The 22,241-nt window shown below is 55.3% G+C and overlaps 1 protein-coding gene across 1 annotated transcript; it reads left to right on the top strand.

Moving 5' to 3' along the window:
• Positions 1-9,673: 9,673 nt before the first annotated feature.
• Positions 9,674-21,508, top strand: UNC93B1 (unc-93 homolog B1, TLR signaling regulator). Its single transcript, XM_023738154.1, has 11 exons — positions 9,674-9,825; positions 10,126-10,267; positions 10,816-10,969; positions 13,752-13,913; positions 14,119-14,251; positions 14,603-14,696; positions 15,244-15,368; positions 16,251-16,433; positions 16,893-17,166; positions 18,834-18,952; positions 21,126-21,508. The coding sequence occupies exons 1-11, from the start codon at positions 9,730-9,732 to the stop codon at positions 21,453-21,455; spliced, it is 1,812 nt and encodes a 603-aa protein (XP_023593922.1). The 5' UTR covers positions 9,674-9,729; the 3' UTR covers positions 21,456-21,508.
• The last annotated feature ends 733 nt before the right edge of the window (positions 21,509-22,241 follow it).

A 22,241-nucleotide genomic window follows, 5' to 3' on the forward strand; every position in this document is an offset into this window, starting at 1 on the left:
TCCCAGGGCCCGTCACCATCACCACCGTCCCACCCACCACCCCACTCATGGGACCATCACCATTACCACCATCCCACCTACCACCTCACTCACAGGGCCCGTCACCATCACCACCGTCCCATCCAACACCCCACTCATGGACCTGTCACCATCACCACCGTCCCATCAACACCCCACTCACATCACCCAGAAACCTGACATTTTACAATCGAGGAAATGGGTGCAAGAGAAGGGACGGGACTTGGCCACATTAAACATGACCCGCAGGGCTGGCACCCAGGCCAGACGCACCTCACTCCATACCAGGGTCTGTGTCCCACCCCAGGTGTTGGCTCGACCTCCCAGGGCTGAGCGCTGCCCCACCCTCTGTGACAGCAGTTGTGATGGCAAGTGTCACTGTGGTGGTCCCAGCCGTCCACTCCTCCTTGGTGCCCGAGAAGTACCAGGGCTGGCAGCCAGGGGACCTGTCACCTGCCCTCCCCCGCCCCCACCTTGGACACACCTGTCAGAGCCAGTACAAAGGGGGATGATTCCTGAGCAGCTGCTGGTGACAGACAGGTGGGCGATTAGGTTACAGGTGCGGGGGAGGAACGTCCTTTGAGCCATCACCCCGTTCCTGCTGCCCTGGTCCACCTGGGATCCCGGCCAGGTGCCCTGGGCCGACCCTGCACCTGAGAGCGTTCATCACGCCACAGTGCCCTCCCAGCTCCCTCTGCCTACCTGGGAGGGCAGGAGAGGGATCCTGGTCCATGCCTGCCCTCGTAGACCCCGGAGACTCCAGCCAGGTGGGACAGGGGCAGGGGGCTGCGGAGGGCCCTGCTCTCTGCGTGGGATGGAGCCCCCAGCTGCCATCTGTCACGTGGATCAGCATGTGACAGCCCTGCCTTGCTGTCTGGAGCTGAGCCAGGCAGCGCAGAGGCACAGCGGACGCCCGGAGAGGCTGAGCTGGGGCTGAGCCTGGTAGCCCTAGGCCAGGAACAAGGCCCAGAGAGGGGCAGCCACTGGCCTAAGGCCACATAGCAAACCAGGAAGCCACCTGGGGTCATGCTGGTGGTGGAAGGGGTGTTTCAGGATCCCGAGGGCCCCCCTCCCTGGCCAGGGAGGCTGTCAGGGGATCCCCTGAAGGGGCTACCTCTGGACTTATGTATTCAGAAACAGGCCCGGAGGGGGTCCCCAAAGAGGCCCGTCCTCCTGGGACAAGGATCCCAACCTCCCTCAGTCTGGGAGAACACTGCCCCTCGGCGAAGAATAGACAGATTCTGGACCCTCCCCTCTCTGGGTTGGTGCCTCGTTGTTCCTCAAAGCCACGGGGGCTCCCTGGGCCTGGGTTACATTCCTGCCCAGGGGGATCCCAGGATAAGTGGGGCACCTACAGGCAAGGACACACCAGGAGTCGCTCTTGGAGTTAGCCATAGTGGGCGGCGGGCTCTGGTGTGAACCCGGGCTACCCTGACCCAGCCTCCTGAGGCGAGCGACAGGGGGTCAGAGGTTAGGGGCACACAGAGGTTCTGAGGGTCCTGAGACGGCCAAGCTCGTGGTTTCTGGGTCTTACAGACTGGCTCTTGCTGGTCCTGCCTCTTTCTCGCTGGGTGACCCTGGACAAATCACATCACCTCTTTGGACCTCGGTGCTGTCCTATGAGAAATGAGGAGAGTGATAGGATCGGGGTTGCTGCGGACAGCACGTGAGATGATGCAGTAGCACAGGTGGTGAGGTGTGGCACCTGGGCTCCAGTCCTGACCTGTGGCTTAACTGTGGGACCTCGGGCCAGTGATTTAACCTCCCTGTGCCTCTGTTTTCCAATCCGTAAAATAGGGTAATAGTAACACATGCCCAAGTGATGTGAGGATGAAATGAATCATTTCACGAAACAGATTGTCACCCTTCTGAGTGGCCCCTGTCCCCTCTGAAGGAGGCTGAGAGGTGCCCCCTAGACTCCAGGACAAGGTGGGGTACCCAGTCCTCTGCTGGTCCCACCTCCTGCCCTCCAGACCCCTCAGCTCCCACCATCGTCTCCCCAGCTTTGAGCGTTTCCACTGCTGGCACTGCCCTCCCTTCCTCTTCTCTGATTCTCATGCCCCCCATTCTACAGGGGAGGGGTGGAGCCCAGGGAGGGGCAGGAATTTCCTCAAATTCAGATTTCTTGGTTTGTGTGTTACTTTTCTTAATTGTGGTAAAAACTATCTCACATAAAATTTGCCATTTTAACCATTGTAAGTGTACAATTCAGGGGCATGAATTACAGTCACCATGTTATGTGACCATCACATCTGCTTCTAAAATTTTTCATCACTCCAGACAGAAACTCAGTAAGTAAGAACTCCCATTTCCGCCTCCGCTCAGGCCCTGATAACCTCTCTTCTACTTCGTCTCTGGGAATTCGCCTATTCTAGATACCTCACGTAAGTGGGATCGTATACTGTATGTCCTTGTCTGTCTGGCTTCGTTTGCTTAGCTTCTTGCTTCCAAGGTTCATCTGCTACTGGCTGAGTAAGATTGCACTGCATGTACGTTTTGATAGACATTTGTTGACAGACACTTTGGCTATTGTGAATAATGCTGCAATGCATTAACAGACAGGTATCTCTTTGAGTCCCTGTTTTCACTTATTTTGGGTAAATACCGAGGAGTGGAATTGCTGGGTCATATGGGAGTTCTGCGTTTAACTTTTTGAGGAAGAACCAGACTTTTCCACCAGCGAACTGTAAGAGTTCCAATTTCTCCCATTTACTTTGTTTTTTTTTAATTGTGGTAAAAGATATATAACATAAAATTTGCCATTTTAATCGTTTTTCAGTGTCCAATTCAGTGACATTAATTCCAACCACCATGGTTTTCAACCTTCACTGCTAGCTATTTCCAAAACCTGTCATCTCCCTAAACCAAGACTCTAGCCCAAGGTCAGGTTTTGACCCTCAGTTCAGGGTTTCTCCCTCGCTGCCAGGAGGCCAGGAGCCCTCTCCCCTGCTGGTCCTATGGGAGGAGGGGACCAAGCCTGGCTTGCTTCTGTGTCTCAGGCCAGGCCCTGCCCTCAGCAACGCCTCCATTTTGTGTGGAGGATTCGGTGGGAAGACTCTTATTACCTCCCCCTCCAGCGCCCCTCTCTGGGTAGAGGGGCGGGGAGGGTAGGCTGGGCAAGGGCTATGGCATCAGGTGGGCTCTCTTCCCCTCCCTCCTTCCCTCCCTCCGTCACTCAGACACCCTTGGGCCCAGCACAGGGCCGCAGACCTGCCCGAGAACTCCTTACCCCTCGCCTGCTGACCTCGATTCAAAGCAGACTCCTCGGCACTTGCCAAGTGACCTTGAGCAAGTCACGTCCGCTCTCTGGGCCTCAGTTTCCTCACCTGTGAAATGGGGTTGATTCTACCTGCCTCACAGGGCTGCTGTGATGGTGAAGCTCCTGACGGGGTGCTTGCTATACAGCTGTTGTTGTTGTCAGGTGCCATGGAGTCGGTTCTGACTCAGCGACCCCGTGTACAACAGACGGAAACACCCCCGGTCCTGCGCTGTCCTCACAGTCGTTGCTAGGTTAGAGCTCTTTGTTGCAGCCACTGCGTCAGTCCATCTCGTTGAGGATCTTCCTCTTTTTTGCTGACCCTCTACTTTACCAAGCATGATGTCCTTCTCCAGGGACTGGTCCCTCCTGACAACATGTCCAAAGTACATGAGATGATGGCAGTAGGTCCTCACTCTATGTGAACATCCTTCTGCCCCTGTCTCTGCTCTCCCAAGGAAGTGGCTGCCCCAGGCCGTGTCCCTGAGGCCCTGCCCCAGCCTTCCTTCCTGCCAGCCCTGAAGGCTACGACCACCTAGTTCTGCCCTGTAGGACCCTCTCAGGGGTTGGTGTGACCCTTCCCAGAGTGCAGAGGTAGAGGCTGTGGGGTGCAGTGGCCGGACACAGTTGGCACTCAGTGAGTAGCTGTGATTGCTAGTCACTCATTCATTCGCTCACTCAGCAAACCTTAATCAGGCACCCTGTGCCAAGCACTTTACACACATTTTCATATAATTCTCAAACAGTGCTTTCCATACTTTACAGATGGGACAACAGGCTCAGACAGGTGTGCTGATGGGGCTAGGGTCACACAGTGAGGGGGCAGATGGGGATTCAAACCCAGCCAGGTCTGACTTCCCTGCCAGCCCACCACATTTCCAGGTGCCCTAAGGCCTTGCCTGGGAGTCGGGCCCCAGGGGAGTCCCTCACCCGACTCCTGACTCCCGGGAGTAGCAGCCACCGAGTCCTGGACATTTGCTGTGCCCAGTGCTGGTCCTCCCAACAGCCTATGAGGACTCCATCATCAACCTTCCTGTTGGTTTGTTTTTTAATTCATTTTTTTCTATTTAATTTTATTGTAGTACTGTAAGTGAAAGTTTACAACTCAAGTTAATGTCTCTCATACAAAAATTCATACACACATTGTTATGTGACCTTAATCGCTCTCCCTATACTGTGACAGACACTCCTCCTTTCCACCCCTGATTTTCCGTGTCCATTCAACCAGCTCCTGACCCTGTCTGCCTTCTCATCTCACCTCTGGACAGGAGCTGCCCGTTTAGTCTCTTTTATCTACTTGAACTTCACGAGTATCATTTTATGTCCCATAGTCCAGTCTAATCTTCGTCTGAAGAGTTGGCCTCGGGAATGGTTTTTGTTCTGAGTTGACAGAGAGTCCAGGGGCCATACTTTCTGGGGTTCCTCCAGTCTCAGTCAGACCATTAAGTCTGGTCTTTTTACTAGAATTTGAGTTCTGCACCCCACTTTTCTCCTGCTCTATCAGAAACTCTCTGTTGTGTTCCCTGTCAGGGCTGTCATTGGTGGTAGCTGGGCACCATCTAGTTCTTCTGGTCTCAGGCTGATGAAGTCTCTGGTTTATGTGGCCCTTTCTGTCTCTTGGGCTAATACTTTCCTTGTGACTTTGGTGTTCTTCATTCTCCTTTGCTGCCGGTGGGTTGAGATCAATTGATGCATCTTAGATGGCCACTCGCTAGCTTTTAAGACACCAGGCGCCACTCACCAAAGTAGGATGCAGAACACTTTCTTAATAAACTTTGTTATGACATTTGACCTAGATGGCCCCTGAAAGCATGGTCCCTAGACCCTCACCACTGTTACTCTGTCCCTTGAGGTGTTTGGTTGTATTTAGGAAACTTCTTAGCTTTGGTTTAGTTCAGTTGTTCTGACTTCCCCTGTAGTGTGTGCTGTCCTTCCCTTCACCTAAGATAATTCTTGTCTACTACCTAGTTAGCGAATAACCTCTCCCTCCCTCCCTACCCTCGTAACCATCAAAGAATGTTTTCTTCTGTGTTTAAACCTTTTCTTGAGTTCTTAGAATAGTGGCCTTATACAATATTTGTCCTTTTGCAAATGACCAAATTCACTCAGCATAATGCCTTCCAGATTCCTCCATGTTACAAGATGTTTTACGGATTCATCGTTGTTCTTTATAGATGGCAGTATTTCATTGTGTGAATATAACATAATTTGTTTATCCATTCTTCCATTGATGGGCACCTAGGTTGTTTCCATCTTTTTGCTATTGTGAACAGTGCTACAATGAATATGGGTGTGCATATATCTATTCGTGTGATGGCTCTTATTTCTCTAGGATGTATTCCAAGAAGCAGGATTGCTGGATCGTATGGTACTTCTATTTCTAGCTTTTTAAGGAAGCGCCAAGTCGATTTCCAAAGCGGTTGTACCATTTTACATTCCCACCAGCAGTGTATAAGTGTTCCAGTCTCTCCACAACCTCTCCAACATTTATTATTTTATGTTTTTTGGATTAATGCTAGCCTTGTTGGAGTGAGATGGTATCTCATTGTAGTTTTGATTTGCATTTCTCTAATGGCTAATGATCGTGAGCATTTTTTCATGCGTCTGTTAGCCTCCTGAATGTCTTTTTTGGCGAAGTTCCTGTTCATATCCTTTGCCCATTTTTTAGTTGGGTTATTGGTCTTTTTGTTGTTGAGGTTTTGCAGTATCCTGTAGATTTAATCTGCTGATTGGATTTGTCGTAGCCAAAATTTTTTTCCCAGTCTGTAGGTTGTCTTTTTACTCTTTTGGTGAAGTTCTTTTCTATTTTTTTTTATTGTACTTTCAGTGAAAGTTTACAGTTCAAGGTAGTTTCTCATACAAAAATTTACATATACATTGTTATGTGAGCCTAATTACTCTCCCTGTACCATGACAGCACACTCCTCCTTTCTACCCCTGATTTCCCGTGTCCATTCAACCAGCTCCTGACCCTCTCTGCCTTCTCATCTCACCTCCGGACAGGAGCTGCTCATTTAGTCTCGTGTAGCTACTGGAGCTAAGAAGCACACTCTTCACGAGTATCATTTTATGTCCCACAGTCCAGTCTAATCTCTGAAGAGTCGGCCTTGGTGAAGTCTTTTGATGACCATAAGTGTTTGATTTTTTAGGAGCTCCCAGTTATCTAGTTTCTCTTCTGGTATTTGTGCCTTGTTACATATGGTTCATGTTCTGTTTCTGCCATGTATTAGGGCTCCTAGCATTGTCCCTATTTTTTCCTTCCGTGATCTTTGTCGTTTTCGATTTTATATTAAGTTCTTTGATCCATTTTGAGTTAGTTTTTGTGCATAGTGTGAGGTATGGGCCTTGTTTCATTTTTTTGCAGATGGATATCCAGTTCTGCCAGCACCGTTTGTTGAAGAGACTGTCTTTACCCCAATTAATGGGCTTTGGGCCTTTGTCAAATATCAGCTGCTCATAAGTGGATTCCCCATTGCTTTTAATTTCAAAAGTGTTGCAGAAGATGGCTCAGTGACAAGGGGAAGTGTTGTGATAAGAACGACTCTGTGCGTGAGCAGTGTCAAAGCTGGCTACTTTTTTGGATACACTACAGGCAGAGCAGATCTTCCAGACGTTCTAGGAGCTGCTTCAGGGTATTTGAACTGGGAGCAATATTTATTCTCTCCTGTTTGTTTTCGACACTTTCTGTTAGGAACATCGTAATTTTTATAATGAGAGTAAAAATAATAATAATATATATATATTTTAAAAAACCTTATTAGAGAGAAAATAATTTGAGAACAGAGAGTGGAGACTCCAGCTGCTCACTGCTGGGGGTGCCCGGGGAGGGGAGCGCAGGTGTGCTGGCTGGGATGCGTTCTCGGCCCTGCAGCTCCCAAGGTGTGAGTTTACCTGTGTTCACCTGGTGGCTTACCCCACAGGCAGCCCGAAGACTCCCCATAGCATCTTCATAAGCCATCGCAAAAATCCTTTCTGGAAATGAGGAGGTGTATCAGCCAGGGTTTACAGGACATTGGTGGTCCAGTGGTAGAATTCTCTCCTTCCATTCAGGAGATCCAGGTTCGATTCCTGGTCAATGCACCTCATACGTAGCCACCACTCATCTGTCGGTGGAGGCTTGCACATAGCTGTGATGCTGAATAGGTTTCAGTGGAGCTTCCAGACTAAGATGGACTGGGGAAAAAGGCCTGGTGATCTCCTTCCAAAAATCAGCCAATGGAAACCCTATGGATCACAATGGTCTGATCTGCAACTGATCATGGGGATGGTGCAGGACCAGGCAGCATTTCATTCTGTTGTGCATGGGGTCCCCATGAGTTCACAGCAGCTAATAACAAGCACGACATCAGCCAGGGTTTAGTCCGAAACCAGAAACCACTCTAGGTCTTTCGAGCAGAGAGCATTTAGTACAGGGAATTGGCTACACAAGTGACTAAGAGCTGAGAAGCCATTGGGGATGGCTGTAATCCTTAGGGGAGTAGATCGCCTGATCTTTTCTCCCAGGGAAGAGCTGGGTGGGTTTGAACCATGGGCCTTTCAATTAGCAGCCAAGTGCTTAGCCATTGTGCCACCAGGGCTCCCGGGGAGCACTCATGAGGCGGAAATGACTCATTACTGGGTTTGGAACCTTCGTGTTGGTACTCTTTGCGTGATGTTTTAAAAGTGAAATGGCCCCCAGATACCCTTCCAGCTCAGTGGTGAAGTTATCTCCGAGGTTCACTGTTCAGCCTGCGAGTGGACAGCCCCGGAAAACCAAATGAGACTAACGAGGTACAGGAGTCCAGTGACAAGGGCCAGAAGGCAGAAGGGGACAAGGAAGCTGGTGATAGGGAACCCAAGGTTGAGTAAGGATATTGTTGATGTGTTGTGAGATTGTTAACCATTCTCATAGGGCAACGTGTAGTAAGTGTTAAATGACAAACTGTTTTGTTCTGTAAGCCTTCATCTTAAGTGAGAATAACGGCACGATTGGAAGAGCGTAGTCAATGTCACTGAACTGGGCATGTAGAAATTTTTGAAACGGTGTATCTTTGGCTATGTGTATTTTCACCAAAAAGAAAAAAGGTTGAGAAGTTAGAGGGTTGACATGTTGTGGGGTTGTTAACCAATGTCATAAAACAACATGTGTACTACTGTTTCATGAGAAACTATTTGTTCTGTAAGCCTTCACTTGAAGTACAATAAAATATTAAAAAAAAAAAGAAGTGAAACAAATCTGATTTAATACAGCACTTTAAAATAGCAAGTTACAGATTACAGAAGCCTTCGTGTGTAACAAGGTTTCTAACTAATTTGGGGACCCTAAACTTTAGAACCCCTCATCCCTCTGTCAAGGCCCATTTATTAAGCACCTGCTAAGTGCCAACACGTGGAGCCCTTGTGGTGCAGTGCTTAAGGAGCTTGGCTGCTAACCAAAATGTCGACAGTTCGAGTCCACCAGCTGCTCCTTGGAAACCCTATGGGGCGGTTCTACTCTGTCCTATAGGCTAGAGATGAGTCAGCATTGACTCTACAGCAATGGATTTGGTTTTGTCTTCCACATGAGGGGGACATGGGTACAATGCCTAGAGGGACAATTAAACCACAGGAAACCAGAAGGGAAATGAGGGGGGTACATTTGCCATCAGGACATCTTATTCTGAGAGCTGAAGGGTGGCAGGGGGTGAGGGGTACGCGAAAGCTTCCAGGTGGCTTTAACCAGGGTAGTGAACCTGTCACCTCCGGCAGGGAGGTGAGACTGGAACTCCATGGACTCCAATGTCACCTGGACCCAGTGTCTGGTGGAGTCAGTGCTGGACGCTTAGCACCAGCAGAAGGCGGTGATGGGGTCCTCCTGTAGTCCCACGACCACCACGCTCTCAGATTGCCTGTGGCCCTGCCCATTTGCTGTTGTCAAAACTGAAGGCAAGAGGGCTTGTGGGAGGTGGAAGCCAGCCGGTACTCAGGCCTCTCAGCCCGCCTGCTGGCTGCTGTGTGGAGCTGGGGGGAGGGTGCTCTTTGTAGATCTACAAACTCACTGAGTCTGGCCTGGAGGTGGGGCTGGGGTGACAGGCCTGGGGTGACTTATACAGCTTATTATGGGCTTGGCACTTTTCTTAGGCTTTGCATTAACTCAGTTAATCCGGCAACAGCCCTGGGAAATGGTGCTCGGAGTATCCCCATTTTATAGCCCCGGAAACTGAGGCCCAGAGAAGTGGAATTAGTTCCTAAAGTTACGCAGCCGGGAGGTGGCTGAGTGGGAATCCGAACTCGCGTCTCTCATCCCGGAGGCCGAGGCCTGGCCGCACAAGGACACACACTCTCACAGACCTTCTCACTCCCAGGCCGGCCCGCCCACAGCCGCCGAGGGGCGGCCCGCAGGCCGACGGGGCGGAGCGGGGCAGGCCCGGGAAGGAAGTGCCTGCCGCCGCGGGGACAGCCGGTCGCTGCTGCCAGTCGGGCCGTCGGGTCGGGCCATGGAGGCGGAGCCGCCTCTCTACCCGGTGGCGGGGGACGCCGGTCCGCATGGCGTCGAGGACCCACTCGGGGTCCCCGGCGGGCCGGAGGCCCCGGTGAGTGGGGACGGGGACGCGGAGGGCCGGGTCTCCCCACTGGGGTGAAGGCGCCCCGGATCAGGGTGCGGAGTCCCGGGTCCTTGAGGGTAGAGATGGTGGTGGTGGTGGTGGGCGTCCCGGGCTGCGGGGTACCGGGAACGGGGGTGTGGGCGCCCCGGGTCATGCTGAGGAGTCCCGGGGGCGGGATTCTGGGGATGGGAACGCGGAGGGCCAGGAATCCCCAGGGGGAGGCGAGGGTCCGCGGCGAGTCTGGGACCCCGGGCCGGGGGATCCTGGTGCGAGTGCCCTGCCCCGCAGCTGGACGATCTAGTGGGCGCGTACCCCAACTACAATGAGGAGGAGGAGGAGCGCCGCTACTACCGCCGCAAGCGCCTGGGTGTGCTCAAGAACGTGCTGGCGGCCAGCACCGGCGGCTCGCTCACCTACGGCGTCTACCTGGGTACGCGGCCCCGGCGGGAGGGTCCCCGCGGGCGCGGGCGCGGGCCTCGACACCGGGACGCGCTGCTGGGCCGGGCCCGGGACGACCCGCGGGCGGGGCTGGCGCGGGAACGCAGGCGTCCACACATGCCCAGAGCCCAGTCTGGGAAAGAGAAACCTTGGGGCCCACAGTCCTGCCTTCCTCTTTCACTTCTCACTCTGTGGCCCTTGCAGCTGCAGCGGCGGACACCCCACATTGAGGCGGAAGGTGACACAGGGCAGCGCTTCCCAGGTCCCAGCCAGAGTCTTTCTGGGGGCGGGTGAGGGTCTAGGTGCCCTGCGCAGGCCTGCTGCCTTCATAATTGGGGCGCTGGGGTTCAGAGGCCGGTGGAGCAATGGGGGACAGCGGTCCTGAGTTCAAGTGCCCTACACTGCTGGCACTTGGCCCAGCCTGGCCTTCCCCCTCTCTCCTCACGGGCAAGCATCCCTTTGGCGTGAGGTTTGCATTCTGGCCTCCTTGGTTGTCCCCAGAGCCAGGCAGCTCCCTTCACGCCCACTCCCTGCCCGCAGGCCTCCTACAGATGCAGCTGATCCTGCACTATGACGAGACCTACCGTGAGGTCAAGTATGGCAACATGGGGCTGCCCGACATTGACAGCAAGATGCTCATAGGCATCAACGTGACGCCCATCGCAGCCCTGCTCTACACGCCTGTGCTCATCAGGTGGGCCCTCGGGCCTGGGCCATAACCCACGCCGGAGGGGAGCCACTGCTTGTGCACCAGGGGTCTCCAGCCCCAGTGCTTCTGGGGGAGGGGAGCTGGAGAGGGGCTTACCTACCTGGAAGGGTGAGCATGAAGGGAGTGGGGCTAGGGTTTGGGGAAGGAAACAAGAGCTTTGCCCCAGGGCGCATTTGATTTCAAAAACCCAAAACCATTGCTGTGGAGTCGATTCTGACTCATGGCAACCCCACGCGTTACAGAGTAGAACTGCTCCATAGAGTTTTCTTGGCTGTAGTCTTTACAGAAGCAGATGGCCAGGGCCTTCTTCCGTGGTGCTGCTGGGGTGGTTCGAAGGGCCAACCTTTAGGTTAGCAGTCGAACACAAACCATGTGCCCCCTCCCCGCCCTGGGACCTCCATTTGGTTTCTAGGAACAGAACTTCACTTAGGCCTCTTCCCTTAGCTTGCCCGTGCCCGACGTGGCATCCCTCGCATAGCCACCTTCAAGACCACCAAGACCTTGTAGGGTCAGGGCTGTGGAGCCCCTGAAGAGAACCTGATTAGGAAGGGGCGATTCTCACAGGAAGGGGCATGGGCTGCCAGGTGTCCCAAGAGTCTACTCTAGACTCCAGCCACAGAGGCATCTGTTCCAGTGTCCCAGCCAATGCAAAACCCCCGCCATGCACCCTCCCTGCCAGGCAGTTGGTCCTTGCTTGGATGGGACCCAGCAACCAGTGGGCAAATTGGATGGGCCTTAGTTCTCTCCACCTTAAAAAAAAAGAAATCTCCTTTATCACCATTGCACAGACAGCGTTAGAAACATCATAACTGAAATCAGAAACAAGAAATCCCCTCCCAAACCGCCCAGTGACTGCGCTAGTTCTGTCTTCCCACCTGCACGCATGAATAGAGTTCACGTCCTTGCCACCACAGAGTGTGTGTGTGCGCGTGTGTGTGCACAGCAGCCACTTTGCTTTCTTCTTTTCACTTAACATAATCTATTCTACGGTCTTCATAACTATGTCTTTTGTGATGGCCGCGTCTTCTGCAGAGATGGAGGCACTTAACTGTGGCTCAGGGTTGCACATGGAACCCCCTCTCCTTTTATTGTGTCCACCTTATGCATATAGCTTTTTCCTTTTTTTAAAAGAAATGTTTTAATTATTTTCCTCAGGTAAATTCCCAGCGGTGGACTTACTAGGCCAGAGGTATATAAAGACTTTATGGCCCTTGAAACCGGTCACCATTCATGATGATACCAAAACCAAGCCCACTGTCACTGAGTTGATTTTGACTCATGGCGACCCCATGTGTTATAGGGTAGAACTGCTCCATAGGGTTTTCTTGGCTATAATCTTTTTTTTTTTTTTAATTTCTTGGCTGAATCTTTATGGAAACAGATTACCAGGCCTTTCTTCAGTGGTGCTGCTGGGTGGGTTCAGACACCAACCCTTAGGATAGTAGCCAAAAGCAAATGGCTTGTGCCACCCAGGGAACCTAATGATGACAGCCAAACCTTGTTTTGTTTCTTACCTGCTGGGCAGTTTATAAGTATTATTCCCAACAATCTGAGGTAGATACTATAATCTTATAGAGGAAGAAACCAAGAGGTTAAAGAAATGACTCAAGACCCGCAGGTAGTAACTAGCAGACTGAAGATTTGAACCCAGGCAGAGTGACTTCAAAACCCACTTGCTCAACCCCTGCCAAAATGACCAGACCAATTTTCCAAAGGGTTATGCCAATTTGCATGAGCCCTAGCTGTGTGTGTCATTTTTAAAACCACATCCTCACCAGCAATGAGTAGTAATACCTGCTCTATTTATTATATGGAAAAATACAGAAAATAAAAGAACCAGGGTTCTGTAATAGAAGAAGAGATAGTTGTAACAGAAAACCAGAAGCTTTGAGCTTCCTGGAAGCCAAGGCAAAGAAAGGCAGTAATGAGCACACATGCTCCAGTCACACCTGAAGAGCTCAGGAATCCTTTTTAGCCTGACGAGCTTCAATATGCTGATTGGGCCCATATCCCACTCACTCATCACCCTTGTTTGGACCCAAGCCAGCAAGGCTGTTGCCCTAGGAGCTAGTGAGGAGGAAAGTCCCTGGCTGACTTCAACAGACTGCAGAAGCACTGGACAGGGAGGCAGGGGCGCCTGCTGCTCACCAGTAGTGGGTCCCTTAGAGACATGTCCCTGGACCCTCAGTCACAGCACATGAACTTGAGTGGAAAAGGGGAGGTGAGAGAGTCAGAGAGCCCAGAACATGAACGAGGCTGTGTTTGCCCACAGACCACTGATTTGTGACACCCACCCCTCTTACCTCCTTCCATCCTTGAAATGGCCATCGGAGGCCCCTGGGTCTATAGGTGTGTGGACACAAAGTGGCTCTCCTGAGGCCACACTAAAACAAACAAACAAACAAAACCCATTGCTGTCGAGTCAATTCTGACTCATAGCGACCCTAGAGGACAAAGTAGAACTTCCCCATAGAGTTTCCAAGGCTGTAATCTTTCTACAAGCAGACTGCCATATCTTTCCCCCGCGGAGTGGCTGGTGGGTTTGACCTTTCGGTTAGCAGCTGAGTGCTTTAACCACTGTACCACCAGGGCTCCTATTTTGGCCACACAGCAAGCCTGTATCTGCTGAGACTCCATCTTACAGGCCCTTGACTCCGAGGCCAGGCTCCATGGCCTGGTGAAGAGGGGCCTGAAGTGGCCATGGCTGGTCTCAGGCCAGGGCAGTCCAGGTGGCCTGGGGTGCCAGCATCTTTCCTGCTGCCGGCAGGTTTTTTGGCACCAAGTGGATGATGTTCCTGGCCGTGGGCATCTACGCCCTCTTTGTCTCCACCAACTACTGGGAGCGCTACTATACACTCGTGCCCTCGGCCGTCACCCTGGGCATGGCCATTGTGCCCCTTTGGGCCTCCATGGGCAACTACATCACCAGGTGAGCAGGGAGGCGGGAGGCTGAAGACCTTGTCAAGCCTCTGCTGCATTGCCAACCTTGCCTGGGGGGCTTGGGCCAGCCCCCTCACCCTCTGGCGTGCAGTTTCCCCATGTATGAGGTACAGGGTGGTAGCTCTGGGTGCAGGAAGTGGAGGGGCCCCAGCAGAGGTGGGACTGGGGAGAGCCTTCTCTGCTTTGTGGCTCAGGATGGCCCAGAAGTACTACGAGTACTCGCATTATAAGGAGCAGGAGGAGCAGGGCCCTCAGCGGCGCCCGCCACGGGGCTCCCACGCACCCTATCTCCTGGTGTTCCAGGTCATCTTCTATGGCTTCTTCCATGTGAGTGCCCCACAGGGCCTTTCGGGGAGGGTGGAATGCCAGGCCCAGAACCCACATATTGGAGCCCTTTCCACAGTCTTCTCAGCCCTCTGGTCCCACCTTCCTTTCTTGAGCCAACCCCTGCTTGCTTACCTCTGGTGCCTGAGACCTCATCACCCACCTGGACACAATGCTGAACAGGGGGAAGTTCTCCTGCACTGGGTACCCCACCACCACCACTGGGCTGCCCCTCAGAGGTGGAAGGGTCTCTGTCCCCTCCCAGGCTGTGCCCAGGCCCCTCCCCAGTCCATATTTGTGTCCCCTGCCTGACTCTGTGCTCTGGTCTGACCCCAGCTGTCCTCTTGCCCATAGCTGAGTTTTGCCTGCGCCCAGCTGCCCATGGTCTACTTCCTGAACCACTACCTGTATGACCTGAACCACACACTGTTCAACGTGAAGAGCTGCGGTTAGCCTTTGTGGGGTGGGGGGTCCCCAAGACCTGCTTGCCTCCTCTCATTCAATCGTCAGCAGACACTGGCTGGACTTTGGGCCCTGGAGGGCACAGAGAGGATGCCCTAGCTCACAGTGTCCCACGGGTCTAATGAGCGAGGCACAGAGCCCTGTGGGAGTACGTAGTTGGGACATCGGACCCAACCTAGGTGGTCAGGGAAGGCTGCCTGGAGGCGGTGCCATCTGTGCTGAGGCTGCCTGTGAGATCTCTCTCAGGGCCAGGCGTATAGTCAGTGCTCATTCCGCACAAGATGAATGTATGGAGGTCAGAGGTGGGCTTGGTACCCAGAACCTCTGGGCAGTAGGGTGAGAAGGGGGTGGTGCAGAGGGCCGGATACAGCAGTCGCCCCTTCTTGGGCATCTCCAGTCCCAGCAGCCCGAACCTCCAAACTGCTTCCCCAGCGAACCCTGCCTCTGCCTGCCTCGCTGTACTTCTTTGTAACTGCGGTGACAGTGTGCCCTGCTCCCTGCCTCACAATGCCCCTCCCTCCGCCCTTCCCCAGGCACTAACAGCCACGGCATCCTCAGCGGCTTCAACAAGACGGTTCTGCGCACGCTACCGCGGAGCCGAAACCTCATCGTGGTGGAGAGCGTGCTCATGGCGGTGGCCTTCCTGGCCATGCTGCTGGTGAGGCCCCGGCTGGGGGCGGAGTCGGGGATAGGGGTGTGTCCGGGGCGTGGCCAGCAGCTTGGGGGCGAGGCTACAGTAGCGTCGCCGCCCGGGGGCAGGACCTGAGTCGGAGAGACCAGGGCGGAGTTCTGGGGACGGGGCCGGAGGCTGGAAGCCAGGTTGAGGCTCTGAAGCGTGGCTGGTGTCCGTGGACTGAGACAGGTAGAATCCCAGCGGCCGGGGAAAGGGGCAACAGGTCTGTCAGGGATCGAGCTGGAGACAGTGTCCGAAAAGATTGGCGGAGGCCTGTGAAGGTGTGAAGGAGTCAGGGGGCCTAGCGTCGAGGGCTGGAAGTTACGGCTCCAACACTGGGGGGACCCTGGGAGGCAGAACTAAGGTACTGAGGGCGTGGCTGAGGCCTCGGGGCGGGGCTGGGAGGCAAGGCTGAGGTCCATCGTGGGTGTGTGTCTGAGGGGGCGGGACCTTGGACTGAGAGGCGGGGTTAAGACCTGGGGGTGGGGCTGAAAGGCCGAGTACCAAGGATGTGTTCCTAAGGGGGCGGGGCCTTGGTATGAGAGGCGGGGCTAAGGCCCAGGGGCGGGGCTGGGAGGCAAGGCCGAGTTCAACGCGTGTGTGTCTCAGGGGCGGGGCCTTGGGCTGAGAGGCGAGGCTAAGACCCAGGGGCAAGGGGGGAAACAAAAGGCCGAGTTCCATGGGTGTGTTCTGAGGAGGCGGGACATTGGGCTGAGAGGCGGGGCTGAGGGCCAGGGCTGGGGCTTGGAGGCAAGGCTGAGGTCCATGGGTGTGTCTCAGGGGGCGGGGCCTTGGGCTAAGAGGCGGGGCTGAGGCCGGGGGCGGGGCCGGGGGTCCGTATGTGCTTCTCACAGCGTGGATCTGCAGGTGCTCGGCCTGTGCGGTGCTGCCTACCGGCCCACGGAGGAGATCGACTTGCGCAGCGTGGGCTGGGGCAACATCTTCCAGCTCCCCTTCAAGCACGTGCGCGACTTCCGCCTGCGCCACCTGGTGCCCTTCTTCATCTACAGCGGCTTTGAGGTGCTCTTCGCCTGCACTGGTCTCGCCCTGGTAAGGACAGCCTGCATGGGCTGCCAGATACAATAGGTTCACCCTGAGAAACAATGAATGCCTTTTAAATATAATACAAGTATGTCCAGCTCGTCCCCTTCCTCTTCTCTCTCTCTCTCTTCTCCTCCTCTACCTTGGACAAGTTATTTTAACCTCTCTGAGCCTCAGTTTTCTCATCTGTGAAATGAGCTAATAAGAAGGAATGCCTGCTCCAGGGTGCTTATGAGGTTGAAATGGGGTAACGCCCATAAAGTCTTTGGGTCCATGTGGGGTACAGCCCTTGCATTTTCACATTGGCTGTCCCCCCAGAACCTTCCCAGAAGCCTCGGAGGAAGGAAGGGGGTTAGCATCAGGAAGGTGCAGAGAGAGCGGGATGCAGTCTAAAGTCACACCTCGTGTGGGGAGGGCCAGAGCTGGGCTAGCTGACCACCAACGCTCACACCTGCCCCTGTCCCCCAGGGCTATGGCGTGTGCTCCGTGGGGCTGGAACGCCTGGCGTACCTCCTCGTGGCTTACAGCTTGGGCGCCTCGACCGCCTCAATCCTGGGCCTGCTGGGGCTGTGGCTGCCACGCTCGGTGCCCCTGGTGGCCGGGGCCGTGCTCCACCTGCTGCTCACCTTCTGCCTCTTCTTCTGGGCCCCTGTGCCTCGGGTCCTGCAGCACAGCTGGATCCTCTATGTGGCAGCTGCCCTCTGGGGTGTGGGCAGCACCCTCAACAAGATCGGGCTCAGCAGTGAGTATAACATGGGTACTGGGGTGGGTGGGCAGGGGGCCCAGGGCTGACTCGAGGTGGTTAGGGGACATGGACATCCCGGGCAACATGGGATCCCATGGACACACCGGGGGTCTGCTGTGGAGCCCTGTGGACACGGTGGAGGTAGGTGAGGGTTCCTGTGGATGCACCAGGGGTGGAAGGATGTCCCATGGATAATATAGGGACAGATGAGGGGGCCTGTGGACATCCTGGAGGTAGGCATGGGAGCCCCATGGACATCCTGTGGACACCCTAGTGTGGGCAGATGGCCCTGTGAACACTGGGGGTCAGTGGGAGGTCTTGTGGATACATGAGGTGGGTGTGAGGCTCTGTATGCACCCCGTGGGTACAGTGTGAAAAAAACGCACTGGGGATACCCCCTTTCATACCGAAGAACAGGGCCCACCCAGGGGTCTCTGCCCCAGAGAGCACCAGGAGGCCCTGTCCACATGCCAGGGGGTGCCTGCAGATATGGGCCTTGTTATGGCAAGGAGCCGGGAGCCGATGTGAGGTCCCAATGCCAGTCTGTGGAGGGGCAGAGTCCAGGCCCCAAGTCTGGGCTGCTGGGGCAGGGGCACTAGGAACATGGTCCTGTTTGCAGAAGGCAGGGCGTGGGTCAGAGTTCACCAGTGTGATGCTCTCCACCCGCAGGCGGGCATGTGCAGTGACAGACAGCCGGTACAGACAGCCTGGGCTGCCCACATCAGTGTCTGCGTCTGGGCTTCACCAGGTGGAGGAGGTCATGCCTGCTGCAGCAGGGCAGGGTGACCCCTGACCCACCATTCAAGAGTCAGGTGCTCCCACCTTAGTGGGAGATGGAGCCACACACACTGGACCACACTCGGCCGTTTCGCGCAGGGGCAGCCAGCTCTGGGCAGGTCCAGCCTGGGTACCCTGGACCCATGTTGTGTGTGGACCCGGGGGTTCCATGTCCCTTCACAGCAGCCGTGTGGAGTAGAGACACCCTGCAGAGCCTCAGCATGGCAGTGGTAACGTCCCGAGTGCCTGGTGAGGGCGTTAGCAGCCGCTCCCACAGTTTGCAGGCTGTCTCACGTGAAGACCTCACAGCATAACACGGAAGATGGGAGAACCGGCTCGGAGGAGCCAGCATGGGATCCACATCTCTGTACCTCTAGACTCGCAACTCTCTCCACCTTACGGCCCTGAGCTCTAGAGTCTGAGCCTCCCGACTCCCTGTCCAGGGCTCTTTCTGTGTCTCCGGGGAGGATTCTTTGAGACACAAGCTCCCTCCTCCCACACTTCAGCTCGGGTTTGATTAGCAGAAAGCCTGTGGCTGCCAGCAGCCTGCCCCACCTGAGCAGACCTACCTGGAGAGGCGGGGAAACAGCCCCTGCATGCCTGGTACTCCTCGCGTGGGGTCAGGGACCCCAGTGTGGCCAAATGGCACCCCCTGCATCTACACACCGGGCTGGCTCACCTGCCTCTGCTCAGCTCCTTGGGCAGCCGCAAAAGCAGGGTCTCCACTAGGGGGCAGGCCAGGACTGGCTTAAAGCAAGTGCGCTCTTGGATCTCCTGGGCCTTGGGTGGGCCAGGGCAGGGCCTAGGAGGGTCACAGGTGGAAGGCGAGCAGTCTCAGGTTCCTGGACACCTCTCTCCTGCCTGCCCTGATCCCCCTCCCCCTACAGCGCTCCTGGGAATCCTTTACGAGGACAAGGAGAGGCAGGATTTCATCTTCACCATCTACCACTGGTGGCAGGCTTTGGCCATCTTTGCTGTGTACCTAGGCTCCAGCCTACCCATGAAGGTGAGGCTGGGTGGGGGCGGGGGTGGGGAGAGGCACTAGGTGTCAGGCCCCACATGCCACCACCAGGTAGCAGATAGTTTCTGAAGGCCGCCCTGTCTGCTCCCTGGCTCCCCAAGGCCCCATGAAGGTCACCCCTGCCGGAAGGCCAGGCTCTGGGCCAAGGACTCATTCTCCCAACCTACTGGGCACCCCCAAACGCAGCACTCCGCTTACTGCCTTACCTCCTGCTGGCCTCAGTGGACCCATCTCTGAAGGGGTTCACGGTTTACTCTTTCATTGTGGGTTATTTGGTAACCTTTTCAGACATTCAGCTCTGAGCTGGATCACATCACAGCCCACAGGGAGGGGGCAGGGCTGTCATAATCTGCTCCCCCCAACCCCCCACCCCCGACTCCCCTCACCTGCTAGCAACTGCGAGGCCAGTTTAGCAGGTCCCGATCAACACTTTTTTTTAAATTGTACTTTAAGTCAAAGTTTATAATTCAAATTAGTCTCTCATACAGAAATTTATACATACATTGTTATATGGCCCCAGTGGGTTTCCCTATACTGTGACAGCACACTCTTCCTTTCCACCCTGGATTTCCCGTCCCGTGTCCATTCAGCCAACTGCTGACCCTCTCTGCCTTCTCATCTCACCTCCGGACAGGAGCTGCCCATTTAGTCCCATGTTATCTACTTGAGCTAAGAAGCACACTCTTCACGAGTATCATTTTATGTCCCATAGTCCAGTCTAATCTTGGTCTGAAGAGGTGGCCTTGGGAATGGTTTTAGTTTTGGGATAACAGAGAGTCCGAGGGCCATGTCTTCTGGGGTCCTTCCAGTCTCAGTCAAACCATTAAGTCCGGTCTTTTTACTAGAATAGAAAATAACAGGATGGTGGTGCAGTGGTTCAGAGCTATGGCTGCTAACCAAAACGTCAGCAGTTCAAATCCACCAGCCGCTCCTTGGAAACCCTATGGGGCAGTTCTACTCTGTCTTATAGGGTTGCTATGAGTCTGAATCGACTTGACTGCAACGGGTTTGTTTTTTGTTTTTGTGTTTTTTTGGTTATGCATGCAAAAAGGAGCTCCAGTGGCACAACAGTCAAGTGCTTGGCTGCTAACCGAAAGGTTGGTGGTTCGAACCCACCCATGGCTCTGCAGGAGAAAGACCTATAGATTTGCTCCCGTAAAGATTACAGCCTAGAGGTAGTTCTACTCTGTCACACGGGGCCAGGGGTCACGATGAGCCACAATCGACTCCACAACACCCAACAACATGCATGCACATTTGTGTGCATGTGCTGAGTTATGGTGTGAAGCTATTCCTGACTGTGCGTTACGGTCCAGAAAGTCTGGAAAGCATTACCTACAGTCCACACCTGTTTAAGAAGCACCAGCGTAATCTACCAAACCAAACCTAACCCGTTGTCGTCCAGTCCATTCCAACTCATGGTGACTCCATGTGACAGAGCAGAACTGCTCCATAGGGTTTTCTGGGCTGTAATCTCTATGGGAAGGAGCCCTGGTGGTGCAGTGTTTAAGCACTCAACTGCTAACCAAAAGGCCCTGGTTCAAAGCCACCCAGTGGTTCCTGGGGAGAAAGATGTGGCAGCCTGCTTTTGTAAAGATCACAGCTTTGGAAACCCTGTGTGGCAGTTCTACTCTGTCTTACGGGGTCGCTGTGAGTAGGAATCGACTCCACAGCAACGGGTTTGGATTTTTTTTAAAAAAATATCTTTACAGAAGCAGATCACTAGGCCTTTCTTTCAGGGCGTCGCTAGGTGGGTTCAAACGGCCAATCTTTTGATTAGTACTCTAGCCCAGACCCCCACTCAGGGACCTTTTAGAGTAATCTTAGCCCCAGATAAGGAGGGCAAGGCCTGTGTCCTCTGCTTTACCAGCATCTTATGGGATCTTCACATCTACCCTGAGGCCAAAGTATTATCACTCTCCCCTCTTACAGTAGGGAAACTGAGGCCCCGAGAGGTATGGTGTCTGTAATGGGTGGAGCTGACTGCTGGAGTCTAGGAGGGCCGGGTTGGGGGAGGCTCCCGGAGGAGGGAAGGACGGCGGGGGAGCGGCTGTTCTGCGGTGGGAGGTGGGAGGTGGGACCACCCCGGGAGGGGCGCTGCCGGGAAGGGCGGGACTTGGCCAGCCGGGGTCCTCCACGTGCTTCCCCGTTCGCCTAGGCCAAGCTGGCCGTGCTGCTGGTGACGCTGCTGGCGGCCGTGACTTCATACCTGTGGATGGAGCAGAAGCTGCGGCGAGGGGTGGTCCCGCGCCAGCCCCGCATCCCGCGGCCCCAGCACAAGGTGCGCGGCTACCGTTACCTGGAGGAGGACAATTCCGACGAGAGCGACGCGGAGGGCGAACGCAGCGGCGGCGGCGGCCAGGTGGACGGCGCGGAGGAGGAGGCCTCGCCCACGGGGCCCCGGCCGGGCCCGGAGCCCGCCGGCCTCGGCCGCCGGCCCTGCCCCTATGAACAGGCTCTGGGAGGCGACGGGCCTGAGGAGCTGTGAGCGACCCGGGCGGCCTGGCCCCAGTCAGCCTCCTGGCTCGCTAACCTCCGTTTACCGGATGTCAGATCGGGGTCCCAGGAGCGCGCTGATTTCTGCTCCATCTTCAGTTCCCTCCCCCCATGTTCGGGGACGCCCCTCCCGGAGCTGGGGTCACCCGGAACTTGAAGGCCTCGCTGGGCCCTCCTTCCGTCCCCCACCACTCCGCTTTAAGGCGGGTGGGGCCTTGGGATACTAGGCCGGGTCTGGGGTTCGAAAGACGGCACAACGGAAAGCCGGAGGCCGCTCTCCATGCCTCCCCCCGGCCCAGGCCCCTCCGCAGCCGCGCCTTCCGCAAAGGCGCTCTCGGTGCGTGCGGCCCATCACGGCCTAAGGGGCCCAGGCCGCGGCCGCCTGGGCGCGGGACTTGCCGGCCCTTCGCTGTCCCCTCGCCGCGGTGCCCACCGCCCGCAACGCGCTTGGCCCTCGCTTGGCCCCAAGCAGGGTGGGGTCCTGCAGTCATCCTCCGCGCTCCCGCTCTGGGACGCAGCCATGGGCCTCGCATGACCTGCCTGCACTTTGCGCTTCCTGTCCCCATTGGCGGCCAAGAGGCGTGACTTTTTATATATAGACAAGGAGCAATAAAGAGATTTTGTATTGTCCCAACTGGGAGTCCCCGGCCGTGGGGGAGGGTGGGGAGCGTCCGGGGGGTGCCGCCGGCTGACCCGGCCTCCGGGGCGCTGTCGTCGGAGGCCTTGACCCCTCCGCGTGCGGAAGGGCGCGTCCACCCTGCCTGGGGGTGGAGTGGGG

This window comes from Trichechus manatus, unplaced genomic scaffold (assembly GCF_000243295.1).
Source record: "Trichechus manatus latirostris isolate Lorelei unplaced genomic scaffold, TriManLat1.0 scaffold00113, whole genome shotgun sequence".
NCBI lineage: Eukaryota > Metazoa > Chordata > Mammalia > Sirenia > Trichechidae > Trichechus > Trichechus manatus.